Source organism: Pseudophryne corroboree, chromosome 3, assembly GCF_028390025.1.
Source record: "Pseudophryne corroboree isolate aPseCor3 chromosome 3, aPseCor3.hap2, whole genome shotgun sequence".
Taxonomy (NCBI): domain Eukaryota; kingdom Metazoa; phylum Chordata; class Amphibia; order Anura; family Myobatrachidae; genus Pseudophryne; species Pseudophryne corroboree.
The window spans coordinates 507,576,337-507,600,499 of record NC_086446.1 but is presented as its reverse complement, the minus strand read 5'-3'; the positions used below and the strand labels follow the sequence as shown (position 1 = coordinate 507,600,499).

Here is a 24,163-nt window from a genome sequence, read left to right as displayed (position 1 = left end):
CCTGCCAGTCGTGCCATCGGCCCTGATCCCAAATTGTTGTATTGTGTAACCAGCCTATGGTGAATGTCAAATTCAGGAGAAAGTTATGTATTTAGCAAAAAGGGTGAGGACAGCATGTATAAGAAATAAAAAAAAAAAAAAAAAAGTAATTAGAAAATGGAAAAAAAAAATTTCATTAAAAATAAACCTGTAATTTTTTTAACTCAATTTTTTTTAGCAAAGAAGATGCAATATTTTTACCTTGCTTATGTTTGACTAATCATACTATTCATACAGTTCCTAGAGGGCACATGGGCTAGCACTGGGAAACGCTCTTCTGTGATCCCACTGATAGTTAAGATGGGGCTCCGACTATAGACCTACTTTTGTCAGGCTGTATTTGTGTTTTTAGAACATCACTGGAAGGTTATTGGTGGGACTGCGATGGTGGAACCAGGTGGACGATGACGGGAAGAGTCATTGGGTTTATGAATCCCGGAAGGTAGGAGTGCTTTCTAGCTGTTGTCAGTGAGGAGCTCTTTTATATAAATTGGACTAATTCCTTGTCATTTCACTCTTCAAGTCAGGCTCCGGAAAGAAAAGCTCCTCAGAGGCGGAGTCACGAATCTTCTGGCTGGGCCTCATCACCTGCCCTATCATTTGGGTGATACTTGCATTTAGTGCTTTGTTTTCGTTCAAAGTGAAATGGCTGGTAAGTCAAAAAAGAGCAAATCATTCCTTTTTTTGTCTAAAGTAAATGTAAAAAAAAAAAAAAAAGGAAATGTATAAATGAAAAAAACAAAACCCAAAAGGAAAAGGTTCTTTGTACTTTTTTTGTTTTTACGTTGTGTGTGTTTGAATGTATGTGTGCGCGCACGTAGGCGTGCAAGACTAGGTTTAACAGTGATGGTTTATACCTAAATTGGTTCATTGATTTTGCTTAGTCTTAGGGCATAATGAGACAGTAGTCTTTGTGTATGTGTCATAATTACCTGTAAATCATTTTCCATATACTATGCAGCAAAGGAATTCTATGGTCTGTTTGCTGTAGGTAGAGCAGTAAAGATTTCAGCAAAGAAAAAATGGGTATTAAATAACATGGAACTTTCATTTTCTTATTTAATCAGGTATTTTTATTGAGAGTTTGCAATAACAGAATAAATCAACAAAGAACACAAAATATCTAGAAATAAAAGGGGAAAGAAAAATAATGGACAGTGGAGCATACGTAGGAGTAACAGTACAAACAACATACCATAAAAAACAAGCACATTGTAGTATAGGTTCATGGAATACATAGTACAGCAAGTAGATATATAAAACTCAAACGACAGCATATTAATTGTGGAGCAGTATTGAGTATCCATGAGGCATATAGAAATCAATAGACAGAGCAGATATAAGGCAGTGTCTAACATATGGAGTACAAATCAGTAGCAGTGATACTATCATAAAAGGCATGAGCTGGCGGTGGCACTACATACAGAGTCAATGCCACATTAGGAATGTTCCGGAGAAGGGAGCTCAAAAGCATACTTATATTCTTGCCAAAGACTCCCAATATTATCAAACTTCAAAGGATATTTTCTTCTGGGATACATAAAACATTGGGGCAGATGTATTAACCTGGAGAAGGCATAAGGAAGTGATAAACCAGTGATATGTGCAAGGTGATAAAGGCACCAGCCAATCAGATCCTAAGTGTTAATTTACATATTGGAGCTGATTGGCTGGTGCCTTTATCACCTTGCACATATCACTGGTTTATCACTTCCTTATGCCTTCTCCAGGTTAATACATCTGCACCATTATTGGTAAACAGTGACATAAACCAGGTCTACCCATTGGGGAATAGAAGGTGGAGCAGGAGCCATCCAGATTCGTGCAATGCAAACCAGTGTAAAGGGGGGGTTCTCCCGGAGCGATAATCTAAGCAATCTGACTAGATTGCTTAGATTTTAAGCATGATCTGTTCGTTTGTACCCCACACAGCGATGGGACGTGCATCGCTATCACTGGTGCTAGATTGGCTCAATTGAGCTAGAGTGGCTCAATCTAGCACATCGCTCATTTCACCCGCTGTTCGCTCACCACCCATCTCTCCCCACATCTGCCCGTGAATACTGGCCTTCAGAGTTGAGTGTTCACATACAATTGCAAGAGGGAGAAAGTCCTCAAGGCCAAAACCAAAGAGGCACAAACGAGGAGCTAGAAGAAGAAACCATGCATCCATATTCTGTACAGAGGTAACAACTCCAGCCCAGAAGAAGGCAACACATGGGCAAGTCCAGAACAGATGCCAGAAGTCAGCAGAGGGGTGGAACTTGCAATTTCAGTTAAGAAATGCATTTCCTGGTCGTTTAGCCAGTTAAACTATTACAGCGTGATACCATATAAAAACAAACTGGCGACACCTCAATGCATTCCTATCAACAATGCAGCACCTTACAGATCAGTAGCTCAAAGCAGATCAGCAGCTGCGCAATCCTACAGATAAAATCTTAAAATACTACAGCTTTATTTTAGGCTTGTCAGCAGGAACATTTATTATATATAATCTAACGACTGTTAGTGTTTTCATGACGGTAAAAAATGCATATAAAAATGCATTTGTAAGTAGGGCTCACAGCAGGATTCCTTAGTGTTTTTGCCAAAGGTAAATGCAGCGCAAGGAACAAGAGGCGTTAAGAAAATTGGAATGCTACTACAACACTATCAATAACACTAGTGGGCATGGGGACACTAAAAACAAAGGTTAGCCAGTTACATGAGATTTACTAGATAGGAGTGCTTGCTTTAAAGTGGGTATGGGGTCTCCAGCCTAAATCCTAAGAAAAAGACAAATGTAAATGATTTATTATTGTGTTACCTAGTCTCTTTCCACCCGGTTTTTGTTTTACTGAGTAGTGTACTCACTTTATCTGTATTACCATTTACCCTGAGTGACTGGAAATATGTCATGGGACAGTGGTGTCAGAATGCAGAAAACAGGACTGTTTCAATAAAAGAGCTGTAAATTTACAATGATGAATGCAATGTCGGTGGTTCCCAAACTTTCTTGAATGACAGAGCCCTAGAGTATTAGCATTTTTTTCATGCACCCCTAGGATAGAAGTTTTTTTTTATTGATAAATTTGGAAAAATATATAAAATGAGGTAGATTGTACCTATCTGTCATCCTTACGGTCAGTTACATGGAAGTACAGTTGTTTAGCACTGGTGTTGCCTATCACGTTGACCATAAATAGTTTGATTTGGTCCCAGATCACCAATCAGAGGCACCCCTGCAAGGGCCTGATGGCACCCCAGGGTGCCTAGACACAAAGTTTGGGAACCACTGGTCTACAGTAATTTCTCAAATGAATAATAATCTAAATAATTAGCTACATTGTTGTACTTGTCATCACAATGTGTATCGCCTAATAACTCCTGGGAGAGATCTGTATCCTTTCACTGCTCCAGTAATCCTTTATAATGTAAACTGGCACAACTGAGATTATGGGCGGATTAAGAGAGGTCACGGGCCCTGTCTTCTCCATCAGCGGCCGCAGCGCTGCAGAGTCTAATGCACTGGTGCAGGCCTCTGGGAAAATAGTGCCTGCGCCTAAATCCCTAGGGACATATTTACTGCACATGCTCTAATCACCAGGAAAATGTCCGCTGTGACATATTCCAGGTGATTAAAGTTACCAGCGTCTGTTGCCACGGGACTCCAGAGGGGTTAAGTGTAATTATATGCATGCAGGGTGTGCGGTGTGGGCAACCCTGGATCCAGCGGCCCGTGTGCATCACACCCCTGCACCCATTATAGATACAACTGTATAAATTATACACTAAATAAGGTGCTGTCAACACATAGAAAAAAGAGGATACCAGCGCTAGCTGAATAAGAAGTCTAAAGATGGACAGTCTGTATCAAAACATAACAATTTATTAAAGCATAAGCAAATATGCACCTGATGAAGCTGGATGCCTACTGACCAGCGAAACACGTTGAGTCTGTAATCTGCCACTTGGGACTCCTACCACCCATTTTCTGGACTGCTAAACTCTCCTTGGATTTATATCTGCAGCATCCTAGCTACCGTGTGGATTGCCGCTTCAGCTATACTCTCATATCAACTGAATGTTAAGAGACTACTTGCGTCTGCCATACCGTAATTTGGTAATTTTTGCTGCTATAAGTGACGTATGGACACTTTGGAGAGGGTCCTAGTGCAGTGTTTGGTAATACAGAGGAGTGAGACCTGTCGCAATATATAATATTACACATTTTTAAGCTCTCACGAGCAGGGCCCTCTGCTCTCATGTGCCGTTCCTTCTCTGACTTAAACCATCTTCTTCACCATACTCCCTTTGAATGCACCAAATCCCTTGGTTCTTCTGCCACCCTAATACTTATTTTAGTGTCTTCTGCTGATATGTTTATATACCCTGTACTTGTCCTATAGTGCCTTGAACTGTAAATCACTGTTTTCTTGTTTTGCTTATTTATTTATGTACTCTGTAATTGGGTGCTGCGGATCCCTTGTGGCGCTATATAAATAAAGGATAATAATAATGTGGCAATTTATCACCCAAGCTGCCTTTTTTTTTTCTTTTTTAAATATTTGCTTAGTTTTAATAAATGTAATACAAACCGCCCATCTTTAGACTTATTATTCAGCTAGTGCAGGTATCCTCTTAGCATTATAGATACAGCATTGATTGAGGTGCTGTACACCCTTTTACGTCTTGTGAAAATGAAAATGTTATCGCTTTATAAATGTTCTATCATAATAATGTACATATATTGTCTGTCTCTTTTAGGCTGTGGTTATAATGGGGGTCACTCTTCAGGGCGCAAACCTATACGGCTACATAAAATGTAAAGTGGGCACTCGAAAGAATTTGACTAGCATTGCCACCGGTTACCTAGGCAGCCGGTTCCTCAGACAGGTGAGTGTGGTGACAGTGTCCGTCAGACTGACAAGTGCACCAACATTGTCCCTCAGACTGATAAATGTGGGGGTCCAGCAGACTTGCATCCTGCAGCACAGATTCAAACTTATTGTCTAGTCTCTGTGTTATTATCATTATCCTTTTATATAGGGCACCACAATAGGTCCACAATGCAGGACATAAAGTGCATACAAAAGCGCAATACAGAAATGATGATACAATAAAAGAACAATACTTAGCAATACAGGTATATACATGGTAATTGCTAGAAAATCCATGCAGCTGTAATCAGAAATCCAGTTAATAGTCCAGCAGAAGGTTCAGAGTGACTACTGACAAAAAAGAATTCCATGGGGGAGGATATGATGGCATAGGCAAGGAAAAGAGTACACAAGTGAAGTGGGCCAAAGAGAGCTTACGTAGAAAGGGAACATATGATAACATAATTTCTCTTCAGTCCTAGAGATTACTGGGGTCCACATTAGTACCATGGGGTATAGGCAGGTCCACTAGGAGGCATGGGCACTTTAAGAAATTGTTAGTGTGGGCTGGCTCCTCCCTCTATGCCCCTCCTACCAGACTCAGTTTAGAAAATGTGCCCGGAGGAGCCAGTCACGCTTGGGAAGCTCCTGAAGACTTTTCTGCATTTATATTCCTTTTTATTGTTTTCAGTCAGGTCTGGCTGGCACCAGACTCCCTACTTCGTGGGACTTAGGGGGGGAACGGCCCAACCTCCATAGGGTTAATGGTCCCTTTCCCCGCTGACAGGACACTGAGCTCCTGAGGGCCCTATTCGCAAGCCCCACCACGGCGAGCGTACAGAACCGCAGCACGCCGCCTCCCCTAACAGCCAGAAGTAAGAAGAGTGGTGAGTGTTATGCCAGCGTCCGGGTTAGCGGGTCACCAGCTGTAATGGCGGCACAAGGGGTGGGAGCGCAGCGCTGACGAGCAGGCTGCGGCTCCAGGCTTCAGAGGCATACAGGGTGCTGTGTGTTCCACTGTGAGGGGCAAGCTGAAGCCACAGCAATATACCCACACTGGCAGCAATTCTAAAGGGGTTTTAACCCACTGTAGAACAGAAATTTCCTCAGCCAGTATAAAAAAAACGGGAACACTGCTGCCATTAAGGGGGCGGGGCTTCACTATGAGCAGATCCAGCAGCTCACCGCACATTTTCCCTCTGCAGCTATACACAGCAGACTGGCAGGGAAGTGCAGCTCCTCCAGAAGGACTCCAGAGCACCTCAGCGGTACCAGGGGGTCATAGCAAGGGGGGGGGGGGCAATATCTGGCATACTAAACCTTATTTCTCTGACGTCCTAGTGGATGCTGGGAACTCCGTAAGGACCATGGGGAATAGCGGCTCCGCAGGAGACTGGGCACAAAAAGAAAGCTTTAGGACTACCTGGTGTGCACTGGCTCCTCCCCCTATGACCCTCCTCCAAGCCTCAGTTAGATTTTTGTGCCCGACCGAGCAGGGTGCAATCTAGGGGGCTCTCCTGAGCTTCTTAGATAAAAGGTCCGGAAAATCGGCGGCAGAAGACATCAGTCTTCATCAAGGTATCGCACAGCACTGCAGCTGTGCGCCATTGCTCCTCATGCACACCTCACACTGCGGTCACTGATAGGTGCAGGGCGCTGGGGGGGGGGCGCCCTGAGCAGCAATATTAACACCTTGGCTGGCAAAAATACATCACATATAACCCCCAGGGCTATATGGATGTACATTAACCCCTGCCAGAATCCATAAAAATGCGGGAGAAAAGTCAGCGAAAAAGGGGCGGAGCTATCTCCTTCAGCACACTGGCGCCATTTTTCCCTCACAGCTCCGTTGGAGGGAAGCTCCCTGGCTCTCCCCTGCAGTTAATACACTACAGAAAGGGTTAAAAAGAGAGGGGGGGCACAATTTAGGCGCAGTATACAATATATATGCAGCTATAAGGGAAAACACTTTTTTATAGGTGCTATCCCTGTGATATATAGCGCCCTGGTGTGTGCTGGCATACTCTCCCTCTGTCTCCCCAAAGGGCTTTGTGGGGTCCTGTCCTCTATCAGAGCATTCCCTGTGTGTGTGCTGTGTGTCGGTACGGCTGTGTCGACAGGTATGTGGAGGATAATGAGGTGGAGGCGGAGCGAATGCCTGTAAATATGTTGTCACCTCCTGTGGGGTCGACACCGGTGTGGTTGAACTTATGGAAGGATTACGTGAAAGTGTCAACTCCTTACATAAAAGGTTGACGACACAGAACAGCCGGCTACTCAGCTTGTGCCTGTTCCAGCGTCTCAAATGTCATGGGGGGCTCTAAAATCGCCCGCTACCTCAGATAACAGACACAGATGTCGACACGGATACTGACTCCAGTGTCGACATCGATGAGACTGGTGTACCCTCCAAATAGGTCCACCCGTTACAGGATTGAGGCAATGAAAAATGTATTACACATTTATGATTATACCCCAGGTACCACATAAAAGGGTATTGTGTTTGGTGAGAGAAAACTATTAGTAGTTTTTCCTGCATCTGAGAAATTAGATGAGGTGTGTGAGGAAGAGTGGTCTTCCCCCGGTAAGAAATTGATAATTTCTAAAACGGTTATTGGCAGCGTACCCTTTCCCGCCAGAGGATAGGTCACGCGGGGAAACACCCCATAGGGTAGATACAGCGCTTACACGCTTATCAGAAAAGGTGGCACTACCGTCTCCGGTTACGGCCGCCCTGAAGGAACCTGCTGATAGAAAGCAGGAGGTTACCCTATAAGATATAGTCACACACTAGGGCATTATATTGCGACCAGCCGTTGCTTCGGCATGGATGTGCAGTGCTCCCGCTGCGTGGTCAGATTCCCTGTCGGAAAATAACTATGGATAGGGACAATATTTTGCTGAAAATAGAGCATATAAAAGACGTGGTCTTATACATGCGTGATGCACAGAGGGATATTTGCCGGCTGGCATCAAAAATAAGCGCTAGGTCCATTGCCGCCAGACGGGGGTTATGGACTTGGCAATGGTCAGGCGATGCCGACTCGAATCGGCACATGGAAGTTGCCCTATAAGGGGGTAAAACTGTTTGGGGATGGTTTTTCAGACCTCGTTTCCACAGCTACTGCTGGGAAATCGATTTTTTTTTTGCCACAGGCTACCCCACAACAAAAGAAACCACCGTATCATCAAGTACAGTCCTTTCGGCCCCAGAAAAGCAAGAGGGCTAGAGGCTCATCCTTTCTGCCGAGAGGCAAAGGTAGAGGAAAAAGCTGCAACACACAGCTAGTTCCCAAGAGCAGAAGTCCTCCCTGCGTCCGGTAGGTCCACAGCATGGTGCTGGGGCTGCTCAGGCGGACCCGGGTACGGTGGGGGCCCGTCTCAGATATTTCAGCGGACAGTGGGCTCTCTCACATGGATCCCTGGGTCCTTCAAGTAGTATCTCAGGGGTACAGGCTGGAGTTCGAGACGTTCTTCCCCCCGCCGTTTCCTAAAATCTGCCTTACCGGCACCTCCCTCTGCCAGGGAGACGGTGTTGGTGGATATTCAACACTATAATCACAACAAGTGATTGTCACGGTGCCCCTCCTTCAGCAAGGAAGAGGTTACTATTCCACAGTGGTTGTGGTATCGAAACGGTTCGGTGAGACCCATCTTGAAATTAAAATACTTGAACTTTTATATCAGAAGATTCAAGTTCAAGATGGAATCGCTCAGGGCGGTTATTACGAGCCTGGACGAGGGGGATTACAGGGTCTCCCTGGACATCAAGGATGCGTACCTGCATATCCCCATTTACCCTCCTCACCAGGAGTACCTCAGATATGTGGTACAGGACTGTCACTATCAGTTCCAGACGCGGCCGTTGGAGTTGTCCACGGCACCGAAGGTCTTTACCTAGGTAATGGCCGAAGTGATGATACTCCTTCGCAAGAAGGAAGTTTTTATTATCCCGTACTTGGATGATCTCCTGATAAAGGCGAGGTCCAAAGAACAGTTGGTAGTGGGGGTAGCACTCTCTCGGGAAGTGCTACAACAGCTCGACTGGATTTTCAATATTCCAAAGTCACAGCTGGTCCCGACGACACGTCTTCTGTTCCTGGAAATGTTTTCTGAACGCAGACCAGAAAAGAGTGTTTCTTCCAGTGGAAAAAGCCGAGGAGTTGTCATCTCTAGTCAGAGACATCCTAAAACCAGGACAGGTGTCGGTACATCAATGCACACGAGTCCTGGGAAAAATGGTAGCTTCGTACGAAGCATAATTCCATTCGGAAGACTCCACGCAAGAACGTTCCAGTGGGACCTGTGGGACTAATGGTCCGGGTCCCATCTACAGATACAACAGCGGATAACCCTGTCAGCAAGAAACAGGGTGTCGCTGCAGAGGGCTCATCTACTAGAGGGCCGCAGATTCGGAATACAGGACTGGGTCCTGGTGACCACGGATGCCAGCCTTCGGGGCTGGGGTGCAGTCACACAGGGAAGAAATTTCCAAGGAGATTTCGCTTCACATAAATATTCTGCAGCTAAGGGCCATTTACAATGCCCTAAGCCAAGCAGGCCCCTGCTTCAGAACCAGCCGGTACTGATCCAATCAGACGACATCACGGCGGTCGCCCATGTAAACAGACAGGGCGGCACAAGAAGCAGGATGGCGATGGCAGAAGCCACAAGGATTCTCCGATGGGCGACCTACACCCAGGAAAATGGGGACTTCATCCAGAAGTTTTCCAAATGCGGGTAAACCATTGGGAATGACCACGGGTGGACATGATGGCGTCCCGCCTCAACAAGAAGTTGAAAAGATATTGTGCCAGGTCAAGGGACCCTCAGGCGATCGCTGGGGACGCTCTAGTGACACCGTGGGTGTACCAGTCGGTTTATGTGTCTCCTCCTCTACCTCTCATACCCAAGGTACTGAGAATAATAAGAAGGCGAGGAGTGAAAACCATACTCGGGGTTCCGGATTGGCCATGAAGAGCTTGGTACCCGGAACTTCAAGAGATGCTGGCAGAGGACCCTTGGCCTCTGCCGCTCAGACAAGACATGCTGCAGCAGGGACCCTGTCTGTTCCAAGACTTACCGCGGCTGCGTTTGACGGCATGGCAGTAGAACACCGGATCCTAAAGGAAAAGGGTATTCCGAAGGAAGTCATCCCTACCCTGATCATAGCCAGGAAGGATGTCACCGCAAGACATTATCGCCGCGTTTGGCGAAAATTTGTTGCTTGGTGGGAGGCCATGAAGGCCCCGACGGAGGAATTTCAACTATGTCGATTCCTGCACTTCCTGCAAGCAGGGGTGACGTTTGGGCCTCAAATTGGGGTCCATCAAGGTCCAGATTTCGGCTCTGTCGATTTTTCTTCCAGAAAGAACTGGCTTCACTGCCTGAAGTTCAGACTTTGGTTAAAGGAGTACTACATATTCAGCCTCCTTTTGTGCCTCCTGTGGCACTTTTTGGATCTCAACGTGGTGTTGGATTTCCTAAAGTCGCATTGGTTGAGCCACTTAAAACCATGGAGCTAAAGTATCTCGCGTGGAAAGTGGTCATGCTGTTGGCCTTGGCCTTGGCCAGGCGTGTGTCAGAATTGGCGGCTTTGTCATGTAAAAGCCCTTATCTGATTTTCTATATGGATAGGGCAGAGTTGAGGACTCGTCCTCAGTTTCTCCCGAAGGTGGTCTCAGGTTTTCACTTGAACCAACCTATTGTGGTGCCTGTGGCTACTAGGGACTTGGAGGATTCCAAGTTGCTGGACGTAGTCGGGGCCCTGAAAATTTTATTTTTCCAGGACGGCTGGAGTCAGGAAAACTGACTCGCTGTTTATCCTGATGGCACCCAACAAGCTGGGTGCTCCTGCTTCTAAGCAGTCTATTGCGCGCTGGATTTGTAGCACTATTCAGCTGGTGCATTCTGCGGTGGGATTACCGCAGCCTAAATCAATAAAAGCCCATTCCATAAGGACGGTGGGCTCATCTTGGGCGGCTGCCCGAGGGGTCTCGGCTTTACAACTTTGCCGAGCAGCTACTTGGTCAGGGGCAAACACGTTTGCAAAATTCTATGAATTTGATACCCTGGCTGAGGAGGACCTGGAGTTCTCTCATTCGGTGCTGCAGAGTCATCCGCACTCTCCCGCCCGTTTGGGAGCTTTGGTATAATCCCCATGGTCCTTACGGAGTTCCCAGCATCCACTAGGACGTCAGAGAAAATAAGAATTTACTTACCGATAATTCTATTTCTCGTAGTCCGTAGTGGATGCTGGGCGCCCATCCCAAGTGCGGATTGTCTGCAATACTTGTACATAGTTATTGTTAACTAATCGGGTTCTTGTTGTGAGCCATCTATTCAGAGGCTCCTCTGTTATCATGCTGTTAACTGGGTTTCATATCACAAGTTGTACGGTGTGATTGGTGTGGCTGGTATGAGTCTTACCCGGGATTCAAAATCCTTCCTTATTGTGTACGCTCGTCCGGGCACAGTATCCTAACTGAGGCTTGGAGGAGGGTCATAGGGGGAGGAGCCAGTGCACACCAGGTAGTCCTAAAGCTTTCTTTTTGTGCCCAGTCTCCTGCGGAGCCGCTATTCCCCATGGTCCTTACGGAGTTCCCAGCATCCACTACGGACTACGAGAAATAGAATTATCGGTAAGTAAATTCTTATTTTAGGGTACTTAGTTTGCGACCCAGCTAAACTTGTACTTTAGCTATAGGGACGTTGTGTGGCTGGCTCCATTATACTTTTTGTCTCCCTAGGGGGCTCTGTGTGGGTTAACTGTGTTATACCCTATTTTCCTGTGTGTGTGTGTGTGTGTGTGTGTGTGTGTGTGTGTGTGTGTGTGTGTGTGTGTGTGTGTGTGTACTCTTTCACATTTACTATGTCAAAGGAATGTGTATCATGCACAGCAGAGTGTTTTTCTCAGTCTGGGGGATCACTGCCGTGTACTCAGCATAGTACACATTCTCGGGCTAGTGGATCTGAACCAGTATGGATAGATTCATTAAAAGGGATGATTTCAAATATTTTGAATAAATTATCCCAAAATGAGAAGGAGACGCAATACTTAAGGCAATCTGTTGATGACCTGATGAATAGAGATTCAGTGGTCATTCCAGTGTCTCAGACCCCTTCCATTTGTCCACAGAAGCGTACTCTGGCCCAAATCATGCAGGCTGATACTGATGATGTATCAGACCCAGAGGAGGGTGAGGTGGACTCGGGAGGGGGGGATGCAGCATGTCACAGGGTATACAGGCCCTGATAGAAGCTATTAGAGATGTCCTGCATATCCCTGATAAGGTATCAGAGGACGAGGAGAAATCTTATTTTACTGTGAAAGGAAATCCTCAGCTACTTTCCCTGCATCTAAGGAATTAAATTCCCTATTTGAAGCAACTTGGGTAAATCCTGACAAGAAGTTTCAGGTCACATCTTTCCCGTTTCCTCAGGATGACAGGAAAAAATGTGAAAACCCACTGATAGTTGATTCATCGGTTTCTAGGCTGTCACGTAAGATAGTTATACCTGTCCCTGAGGCAGCTTCCTTGAAGGATGCTGCAGACCGCAAGATTGAGACCACTCTCAAATCTCTGTACACAGCTGCAAGGGTGACCCAGGGACCCACTATCGCTTGTGCATGGATCTCTAGGGCCATTGCTAAATGGTCAGATAATCTAATTGACGGGTTGGATTCCTTATCCAAGGGGGGAGATAATTTTACTCCTACAGCATATACAGGATTCTGCTAACTTTATGGTGGAGGCCATAAAGGAAATTAGTTTAATCAATGTTAACACCATTGCCATGGCAGTGTCAGCACGCAGGGGTTTGTGGCTACGCCAGTGGACTGCGGACGCGGATTCCAGGAAAGGCGTGGAAAGCCTACCTTTCACAGGTGAAGCCCTTTTTGGAGATCAACTGGATTAACATGGATATCCAAGGCTACGGCAGGTAAGTCTACATACCTTCCTTTCGCAGCTCCCCCGGCTAGAAAATCCTAAACTTCTCCAACTCTGCAGCCCTTTCGGACAACGAAGTTTAAAAACAAAACCAAAGGTTCTTCAAAGGCAATAGAGGTAAACCCAGAAAAACAGCAACTGCAGGTTCACAGGAACAGAACCCCGGTTCTGCTTCCTCTAAGCCTTCAGCGTGACGGTGGACCACACGGCCTGGAAAACAGGCAGGTGGGAGCCCGTTTGAGATTCAGTCACATATGGGCAACGTCATGCCAGGATCCCTGGGTCCAACATCTTATTGCCCAGAGCTACAGACTGAAGTTTCAGGAACTCCCACCTCACAGATTCTTCAAATCAGGCTTACCAGCTTCTCAAGAAGCAAGTATGACTTTACAGGAAGCAATTCAGAAACTGGTATGAACTCGGGTCACTGTTCCAGTTCCGCTTCAAAACCAGGGTTGTGTTTCAACCTGTTTGTAGTTCCGAAACCGGACGGTTCGGTAAGGCCCATTTTAAATCTCAAGGCGTTGAACCCGTGCTTACGGGTGTTCAAGATGGAGTCTCTGAGAGCTGTGATCTCAGGTCTGGAGGAGGGGGAATTTTAGTGTCTCTGGATATCAAGGATGCGTAACTTCATATTCCGATTTGGCCGCCTTATCAGGCTTATCTAAGGTTTGCATTACAGGACTGTCACTACCAGTTGCAGGCCCTGCCACTTGGCCTCTCTATGGAACCGACGGTGTTCACCAAGGTAATGGCAGAGATGATGTTTCTCCTCCACAAACAGGGAGTGAACATAATATCGTACCTGGGCGATCTGCTGCTAAAAGCACCATCCAGGGAGAGGTTGTTATTCAACATTGCCCTCTCAACCCGACTACTCCAGGATCACGGGTGGATTTTAAAACTACCAAAATCTCTTCTGGAACCAACATGGAGGCTTCCGTTCCTGGGGATGATACTGGATATAGAGGCGCAGAAGGTATTTCTTCCATTGGAAAAAGCATTGGTGATCCCGCACCATCGACTGGATGTGGTAAGACAAACCCGGACATCGGTGCATCTATGCATTTGCCTTCTGGGAATGATGGTAGCCGCTTACGAGGCGCTGCAGTACCGAAGGTTTCACGCAAGGCCCTTCCAGCTGGATCTGTTGGACAAATGGTCCGGATCGCATCTTCACATGCACCAGAGTATCCGTCTGTTGCCAAAAGCCAGGATTTCTCTTCTATGGTGGCTTCAGACTTCTCACTTGACCGAGGGCCGAAGGTTAGGGATTCAAATTTGGATTCTGCTAACCACAGACGCAAGCCTCAGAGGTTGGGGAGTAGTCACCAAAGGGGAACAGTTCCAAGGAAAATGGTCAAGTCAGGAAGCCATTCTTCCAATCAGCATTCTGGAACTAAGGGCCATATACAACGCCCTTCTACAGGCATCGCATCTTCTTCAGTATCTAGCCATTCAGGATCAGTCAAACAATGTGATGGCAGTAACTTACATAAACTGACGAGGCGGAACGAAAAGCAGAGCAGTAATGTCAGAAGTATCAAGGATTCTCCTCTGGACAGAAAGACACGCTGTGGCGTTGTCCACGATCTTCATTCCGGGAGTAGACAACTGGGAAGTAAACTTCCTCAGCAGACACGACCTCCACCCAGGAGAGTGAGGCCTTCACCCGGAGGGTGTTCGGATGCTTGACACGTCGGGGGGGAATGCCACAAATCGACATGATGGCCTCCCGTCTCAACAAGAAGCTCAAGCGGTATTGTTCCAGGTCGAGGGACCAGCAAGCAGTGGCGGTGGATGCTCTGGTGACTCCATGGGTCTACCAGATGGTGTACGTGTTTCCACCACTCCCATTGATCTCAAAGCTTCTCAAAAGAATAAAAAGGGAAGAGGTTAAAGCAATTCTCATTGCTCCAGGCTGGCAAAGAAGGTCCTGGTATGCGGATCTACTGGGGATGCTCCTAGAGGACCCGTGGCCTCTACTTCTTCACGAGGACCTTCTCCAGCAGATGCCGTTCGTCTATCAAGACTTACCACGGCTATGTTTGACGGCATGGTGGTTGAGCGTCAAATTCTAGCCCGGAACGGGATCCCGGATAGGGTTATTCCAACCCTGATCCAAGCCAGAAAGGGGGTAACGTCTAAACATCACCACCATATTTCCTGCGGTGGAATTTCAACTGGGACATTTTCTCCTTTTCTGCAGTCAGGCGCGGATGTGGGCCTACGTTTGGGCTCCATAAAAGTCCAGATTTCGGCCTTATCCATTTTCTTCAAGAAACAATTGGCTTCTCTCCTGAGGTTCAGACATTTTTGAAGGGGGTTCTGCACATCCAACCACCCTTTGTGCCTCCTACGGCACCTTGGGATCTCAACGTGGTGTTGCAGTTCCTGCAATTGGAATGGTTTGCACCTTTACGTCAAGTTTCTTGCGTGGAAGGCCGTCACGCTGTTGGACTTGGCTTCTGCGAGGCGTGTGTCGAAGTTGTCTTACAAAAGCCCCTATTTGATTTTTCATGAAAATGGGGCTGAACGCAGAACTCGTCAGCAAGTTCTTCCAAAGGTGGTGTCTGCGTTTCATATCAACCAACCTATTGTGGTTCCGGTGGTTACAGACACCTCTCCTACTTCAAAGTCCTTGAATGTTGTGAGGGCTTTGAAGATCGATGTGAAGCGGACAGCTCGTCACAGAAAATCTGACTCGCTGTTTGTTCTCTATGATCCCAATAAAATTGGGTGTCCTGCTTCAAAGCAGACAATTGCACGCTGGATCAGGTTTACTATCCAGCATGCTAATTCCACGGCAGGTTTGCCGTATTCAAAATCTGTACAGGCCCACTGTACTAGATTGGTGGGTTCTTTCTGGGCGTTTGCCCGTGGTGTCTCAGCTTTACAGCTCTGCCGAGCAGCTACTTGGTCAGGTTCAAACATGTTTGCTAAGTTCTACAAGTTCGATACTTTGGCCTGTGAGGACCTTCAGTTTGGTCAATCAGTTCTGCAGGAACCTCAGCACTCTCCCACCCGGTTTGGGAGCTTCGGTACATCCCCATGGTACTAATGTGGACCCCAGTATCCTCTCGGACGTAAGAGAATATAAGATTTTAATTACCTACCAGTAAATCCTTTTCTCGTAGTCCGTAAAGGATACTGGGCACCCGCCCAGTGCTTTGTTTCTTCCTGCACTGTTACTTGGTTAAGTATTGTTGGTTCAGCGGTTGCTGTTCCTGGTGGTTTAAAGTTTGGTTAGCTTGTCTTTCCTCTAGTTTGTGTGCGCTGGTTCGGAATCTCACCACTATCCTTTTATATTCTTCTCTCAAAGTATGTCCGTCTCCTCGTGTACAGTTTCCTAGACTGAGTCTAGTAGGAGGGGCATAGAGGGAGGAGCCAGTCCACACTATCTATTAAAGTGCCCATGGCTCCTAGTGGACCCGTCTATACCCCATGGTACTAATGTGGACCCCAGTATCCTCTACGAGCTACGCCAAAAGGATTTACCGGTAGGTATTTAAAATCCTATTTTTTAATACAGCTAAAGAAAGTATTTAAAGGAAATAGATACTGATTTTTATCTTTTCTCTCTACATTTCATCTATTCGTTGGCTTATCTCCTGCTTGTCCTATAATCGCAGGCTTGTCCATTTCACTACCTTTCTTCTCAGAAAATAATTTAGATAGAATAAGATACAATAATGAAAAAATAATAATGCAGTAAATGAATAAAATTGGCAATATACTGTACACATCACCAATACAGTGTTCATACCAATATTCTTGATTTTAAAATTGGGGTATTTCAGTCCTGGCCCCCTCAAACCTTGTGGCAGACGTATTAAGTGATACCAGTGATAAGGGCAAGGTGATAATGCACCAGCCAGTCAGCTCCTAACTGTCAATTTACATATTGGAGCTGATTGGCTGGTGCGTTATCACCTTGCACTTATCACTGCTTTATCACTTCTCCAGGCTTAATACATCTGCCCCACTTATCACGAAATTGAGAAACCCCAATTGTTTTCATTTGCAGAAATTGATGCTATCCTACTTAAGTTGTGACTGGTTGTTTATGAAAATGCAACTTATTCACAGGTTGAACACGATGGACAATTTGCCTCTATTCAACCTCAAATACTATGTTACTATGTTCACCAGTAACATCCATGACCACCCTAAAGATGTCACTAATGCCTAATGAATTGATAGTCTCAAATATATTGGGCTGCCTTTTCTAAGTTATGGGTACACTTTAACAGCACTGTTCAAACTGATATCATAATGCAAAGCTATATAACCATACATTATTTCACATGCCAGTCTAATTGTATGTTATTCTTCTAACCTGTGTTTTTCCTTTAAATTAAGTGAAACGTATGAAAGTGTAATGTTTTAATTGTCTTTGGTGGTCATTCCGAGTTGTTCGCTCGCAAGCTGCTTTTAGCAGCTTTGCACACGCTAAGCCGCCGCCTACTGGGAGTGAATCTTAGCTTATCAAAATTGCGAACAAAAGATTAGCAGAATTGCGAATAGACACTTCTTAGCAGTTTCTGAGTAGCTCCAGACTTACTCGGCATCTGCGATCAGTTCAGTCAGTTTCGTTCCTGGTTTGACGTCACAAACACACCCAGCGTTCGCCCAGACACTCCTCCGTTTCTCCAGCCACTCCCGCGTTTTTCCCAGAAACGGTAGCGTTTTTTCGCACACACCCATACGGCCAGTTTCCGCCCAGAAACACCCACTTCCTGTCAATCACATTACGATCACCAGAACGAAGAAAAAACCTTGTAATGCCGTGAGTAAAATACCTAACTGCATAGCAAATTTACTTGGCGCAGTCGCACTGCGGACATTGCGCATTAGCGACTAATCGCTCTGTTGCGACAAAAAAATAACAAGCGACCAACTCGGAATGACCCCCTTTGATTTACTGCAATTTGTTTTCTTACACCGTGACATTTTTTGCCCTGTTTTTTAGACCTTTTCAAGGGAAACCCAAGCAGAATCCTAAACCTACTTTCAATATAGACACTAAGTGAATTCTGTTTTTACCGGAGAACAGATGGGGATACAGTTGCCAATGAAATAGTATATGTTTAATTGCTTATTTTCCTGGCGGATGGACACGATGGCAGAGTTATGCCAGTACACTTTTCAGAAAGTACAGATTAGATTACATTTTCTATTAAAGCAATACATCTCTGACGTAACAAAAACAATTGCAATGATTTGGTTTGAGGGTAACCAATGTAAATATGTATCTATAGACATGTTATAAATGCTAGATTTATGTCAAGAAATTAAAGATTATTTCCAAACATTTACTGTCTGTGAAGTAGAAACCTCACTTAGTGAAAGTTAATCCTGCCTGGGAACATGGATGAGATGCTTCGGAAAACAAAGTATTTCTCCAGTCAGTGAGTGCAAGAAAAGGTTGTGCACCAACAAAACAAACCATTACAAGGTGGATTAGAGAAGTGATCACGTTTGTTTATGAGAAATACTGATGCAAGGTTCCAGAAAATCTTAAGGCACACTCGACTAAGGCAGTGTCAACCTCGTGGGTTAAGAAGGCACAGGTGTCAGCGAAGTACATTTGTGCGGCAGCTACTTGATCATCTGTCAATATGTTTTGAGCTTTTATGATTTGGATCTTGTGGACGCCCACTTTGGAAGTCATGTCCTTGAAGGCAAACTAATATGGATAAAAACAGTAATTCAGCAGTGAAATGCTAGCTGGCTGATAATCAGAATCCGCTTTATTGGCCAGGTATACTTGCGTATACTAGGAATTTGTCTTCAGTTTGCTATACAACAGCCAAGTAAGTAATAGATAAGCAAGTGGGGGTGGGGGGCAAGTAAAGTCACACAGATAGGCATACCTTAGGGACACAAGTTAGTTACATGTACGTCTAGTCAGTCAATGTTCAGGAGTTCAGCAGGTGGACCGCTTGGGGAAAGAAACTTTTGAGGCTTCTGGTGGACCTGGCGGGGACGGCCCTGTAACGCCTGCCTGAAGGAAGCAAGTTAAACATGCTGTGGCCGGGGTGTAGCTGGTCTTTTACTATCTTTGTTGCCCGCCAAATGTACACTTCCACAAGGACAATTGAGGCAAATTCCCAGGGGGAATAGAAGGGGTTACAGTTGATACTGAGCATATCCAGGTGAGGGCTACATGATTTGCCCTTACTTGACCACCCTATATTTTGCTTTGGTACATCACAGAGTAATGGCTGCCATGAAGTAGCGAGCAAAAAAACAGCAATTTATGCTTACTGAGAACTCTGCTTCTTCAAGATACTTCAGATCAACCTTTATTTGCCCTCCCTTATAGTGTTTTCTTCCCAGGAACGCATTTGGGAGACAAAAGACAAGGGAGGAAGAGGAGGAGCAAGGTTATATACACTAGGTGGGCAGTCCCTGGAAAAAACCTTCCTGTCTATACTGGGGGAAAGGGATATAATCTCGGAGTAATGGATGCCATGAAATGTACAAATTCAAATGCCTGCCCAGCTGTAATGACTGACATTTAGATTGGTTCGGTTCTTTGGGCGCGGCAGCGGGTGCACTGTCAGTTTGTTGTAGTGTGTACCCAGCTTTAATATGGCCTGTTTCACTTCTGTTTAGAGTTTCCATAACCATTAACCACATGATGTGGGTTCACAGCAACCACTTTCAAATGCAGTTGACATACTGTGAATCAAGTCCAGACCTTTGTCTACTTATATTATAAAGGAATAACAAAGGAATAGCCCAGGCCTGTCCATGAAACAGTCAATTGTGCAATTTTTTACTTATGGTCCCATGACAATAGGGGGCTACTAAAATAAACAGATGTATTTCCTGAATTCTTCATCCAATTTGGATGTGAATGCCCTAAAATTAAAGTCTGCACTTTATCATCTTCTTTATATAACTGTAACTTGAACATGTTTTGGTAAACAGCTAAAATAAAAAAAATTGTGTTTGTGTCCAAATACAAATGTATGGTCTACGGTCGATTTACCCTATGACCACTAGCTAATAGCCAGAGTAACTGCCGTGTGCAGCATGGACTGCAGCTAGATGGGCTGAACTGTCAACTGCCTGGTAGCCCCCAGGTTCCTTTTGATGGTGAGCTGCTCCACTGTAGTGTGTCGGTTGGCCCTCACGCACCTTCGTAGCCAACATGCACCTCTCACATCAGTGGCAAGTGGTGTTCCGCAGGTTCCACGTTGGTTATTTGTAATGGTGCCATTTGTCCAGTCACGATACATCTTCACCACAGCAGCATGCAAACAGTTCACAAACTGCGCTGTTTCAGAAATACTGTCATCCTTGCCCCGAAAGCCGATAATCATACCTTTTTGCAACTCTGATAAATTGCCCCTTTTACCCATGCCAGCAATGAGTGTTATGTGTGCAGACAGACTATCGCACACCTTAAATACCCACCAAGCCACTTCATGGGTACTTCATTTTGTGATCAATGTCTACAATATAAAATATACATCACAATATAAGATGCGTAGGTGTGCGCAGAAAATTTTATTGTGTGCACTGCCGATTTTGGCGTGTCAGTAACTATTATAAGTTATTTAATGCTGTCCTCAGATGGCTTGAAGCACTTTATTGCCTATGGCGACACTCTCACAAAAGAGGGATCTTATGAATTTGTGTCTGCCACATAATATACAGTATATGGCATTTTTATGACCACCACACAGTGCAAAGAGAATATACTAAGTATTGCTGTAGAGCATTTTTTGTGACCGTTTACAATATGGAGAGCATTTTGTACACCACCATATAATTCAGGGATCATTTTTGAGATTGCCATACAATTAAAATGCAATTTTTAAGATTGTCAAACAGAGTATAGTAATTGCCATCATGCAATGCCGATATTTTTGTGACCGCCAGACAATACGGAAAGCCTTTAGTGACCACCAGACTATGCAGAGTATTGTAGTGACCACCAGACAATGGGGATTATTCAGAGATGAGCGCAGAGATTATTCAGAGATGAACGTGTAACAGGCCATCCTAAAGCTGGGGACACACTACAACAAACTGACAGTGCACCCGTTGCCGCGCCAAAAGAACCGAACCAATCTAAAATGTCAGTCATTAGAGCTGGGCAGGCATTTGAATTTGTACATTTCATGGCATTTATATAGATGGTCATTCAGACCCAGCCACTGTTGCGGCCAGCTGCGCAGTTTGCCAATGGTGGCTCAGTGACCATCTGGAGGTGGACCATGGGAGGTGGCTAGACTAATATGTAATATTAACAGAAAAAGAAAAAAAGCAGATCAACTTTTTATAGCAGCACTCATTCCCTGAATCATAACTAATTGCAAGTATAGTAATTTCCAAATAATTTATAAGTAATAGTGTTGACTACGAAAAAGATTCTCAATACCCATATGTGATGTAGATATCTTTATTGTTACCACATATGATGTATTATAAGTCCCCTTTGTTCTAAGGGGGACAACTAAGTGAAATATTAAAATTTGATAGAGACAGAATAATGTGTATGAAAAAATAAATTAAATTGTGTGTAGAAGATATATTAAAAAAAAAAAAAAAAAAAAAAAAAAAAAGGTGCTTGTGCGCTGTCTTGATTTATAAATCAACAGAACCTGTGATTCAGAAGTTTTATTTGGTTCATTTGCTTTGATAAAACCACCACTGACTTTTTCTAGCTGGTGATGTATGCGATGAGTTACAAAGTATGTTAATGTTGTGTTATTACTAATAAATTCTCAAATTTATAAATCCCAATTCAGTATTTGTTGCTGTATAATAAATCATGAGAATATTAGACACAAGAAATGCAAAAATCCGGATAATGGTTATGTCTATTATAGACGTAAGGTTATTATTACCTTTAATAACACCGGTATACGATAACACGCTGACAAGTTATTTTTTAATATTTGAGATTATAAATACCCCTATTAAGGTGTGTATTCCTTAGCCATAACTCCTTGCTGGGTATCCTGCCATTATAACAGTGTTCTCAAAAAGACTAGCAATTATGCACAATACTGTCATACAAATAAGCCTGCTTGGGCATCTATCTGCTGCAAATATTGCTGTCTAAGTACAAGGCTGACCCAGACGAGTGTAAATTAGTACTACTCCCCTTAAGTACCACTGTTTAATTTATTCCCAGTGGTCTATGTTCTCTAAGGGGCCCTACACACTCGGCGATGCGCCGCCGAGGTGCCCGACGGCCGATACGGCCGACGAGCAACCCGGCGGCGGGGGGGCAGTGACGGGGGGAGTGAAGTTTCTTCACTCCCCCCGTCACCCGGCTGCATTGAAGTGCAGGCAAATATGTAGCAATATGTATGCTAACAATGAATCATATCCAGATTCTCAATGTTTCCTGCCTCTATTGCTGTTCCAATGTGTGGCTGATATTGCCATACAGCACAGGCATACATTAGTAATGCCATACAGCACAGGCACACATTAATAATAAACCCCCTAGATGTCTATTGTACAATTTCTTATGAGCAGGCTTCAAAATCTCAGATAGCTCTCCTCCGTCCTTAGGGAGCCATCATACATCTCTCATCTCCTTAATGTTAGGTAGCTAGCTACAGCTAGGAGGAAATCCTCCTGTCTCCTGTGTAAAATAGGTCAGCATGTATCGTACCAATTATAAGTAACCCTCGCTAATGGTTTTGATATTCACAGGTCATTTGTACATAATGTTTAAAAAACTGACAGCGCACAGCAATATGTGTCAGTCGCAGCAACAGATTGAAGGCGGTAAACTCACTGTCATCAGTGGCTGGGCGGAGCAAGCTTTGCGCTATGATTCAACTACTGGCCCTGCATGTTGGGGGTGTCTGACATTAGGGGTTGCCAGTGCACACAAGGCACCCCCCTTGCGCATGCCTATGATTATATGCCACTACTGTCTTTGTAAAATTAGTCCGCTGAGCAATAATAGACATCCACTCGAGCTAAGCCATGGGTAAACGCTAGTTTAAAAAGAAAAAGTTTTTAATTATAGGCGTCATTGTCAATAAATGTACAGTACATGTAATAGAGTTGATGTCTCCCACAGTTGACTTTTACTAACATAATAGATATGTGCTTAGAAACCTCAGTACAGTTTTCATTTGGAAACGGTGATTGCCATAATAATAAACTCTATTCATGGATCAGGATAGCCTGGTAGAATATTTGATGATGGCAGAAATGACGTGCAGATAAGGTCAGCACTGCTGGTCAGTATTATGGGGAGTGTCCTACACATAAGAACACTCTCACTGCCCACAAGCTGTTTATATAAAGAACTTGTGAAGTGTATCTGCCAGCATGGAGAGGCCACAGACATGTATGGAATGTTCCTGCAGACCGGATCCGATCATGCTGGAGGAATTCTACTTCAGCACTGGCTTATCAAATCTAATCAGAAGACAGAGTTTTAACATAAGGGGTTGTGTTATATGGTATACGAATAAAATCATGTTAATTATGGCTAATAAAAAAATAGAAAAAAAAACAAGAAAAGAATGTTTTTGTGAGCATGTTTGGTTTTATAAAGATATTGACGTTTGTGGTTATGTTGATTTAAAAAAAAAAAAACACTGGTGCAGGGGTTAAAGTGGGCCAGAACGGGGCTGACTGCGTTCCCTCAGTTGTTCCTCCTCCACTAGTCCACCTTGCCCGGCTACAGGATATTGTACAGTCAGTTCTGCCTGGTTGATTTCACTGCCCCACTGTCTAGTGCCACCCGTCTCCTCAGTCAATGTGGGATGCGCAGCATGCAACATGAGAGGAGATAGATGGACCCACATGGACGCAGAGTACTGGAGCGCAAGAAAGAAATATAGAGGGGGCACATTAGGGAAGACACTATGGGGAGGGGTGGCATATGAAGGAAGACATGCTGGATGAAGAGGTGCATATTAGGGATGACACGCTACATGAGGGATAACCTGTGTGAGGGATAAGCAGTGTCGGGGAGAGCAGTGTCAGGGATAAGCAGTGTCAGGGAGAGCTCTGTCAGGGATAAGCAGTGTCAAGGGGAGAGCAGTGTGAGGGGGATGCGTTCAATTTGCCAGCTGTCAGGATACCAATGCCGGAATCTCGAGAGCCGACAATGCCACCAGGCAGAGTCCACGACACCCATAGAGTGGGAATAGATCCTGTGGCAAGCGCAGCAAGACACCGAGCCCACAGCGTGGCAAGTGCAGCAAGCCCACAAGGGGACCCTTTGCGCTTGCCCCGCTGTCGGCAGTCTGCCGGGCGGGATGCTGCTGTCGGGATATGGACAGACGGCATCCCGGCCGCCGGTAAATCATACTG

General features: G+C 45.0%; 1 protein-coding gene across 1 annotated transcript in view; it reads left to right on the top strand.

Moving 5' to 3' along the window:
• TVP23C (trans-golgi network vesicle protein 23 homolog C) overlaps nucleotides 1–18,169 on the top strand; it is a 62,601-nt gene extending 44,432 nt beyond the window's left edge. Inside the window, exons 4-7 of the mRNA XM_063961027.1 lie at nucleotides 392–481; nucleotides 563–691; nucleotides 4,789–4,917; nucleotides 17,826–18,169. Coding sequence (XP_063817097.1) covers nucleotides 392–481; nucleotides 563–691; nucleotides 4,789–4,917; nucleotides 17,826–17,858 — 381 coding nt within the window. The 3' untranslated portion in view covers nucleotides 17,859–18,169. The remainder of the gene's footprint in view (nucleotides 1–391; nucleotides 482–562; nucleotides 692–4,788; nucleotides 4,918–17,825) is intronic.
• The last annotated feature ends 5,994 nt before the right edge of the window (nucleotides 18,170–24,163 follow it).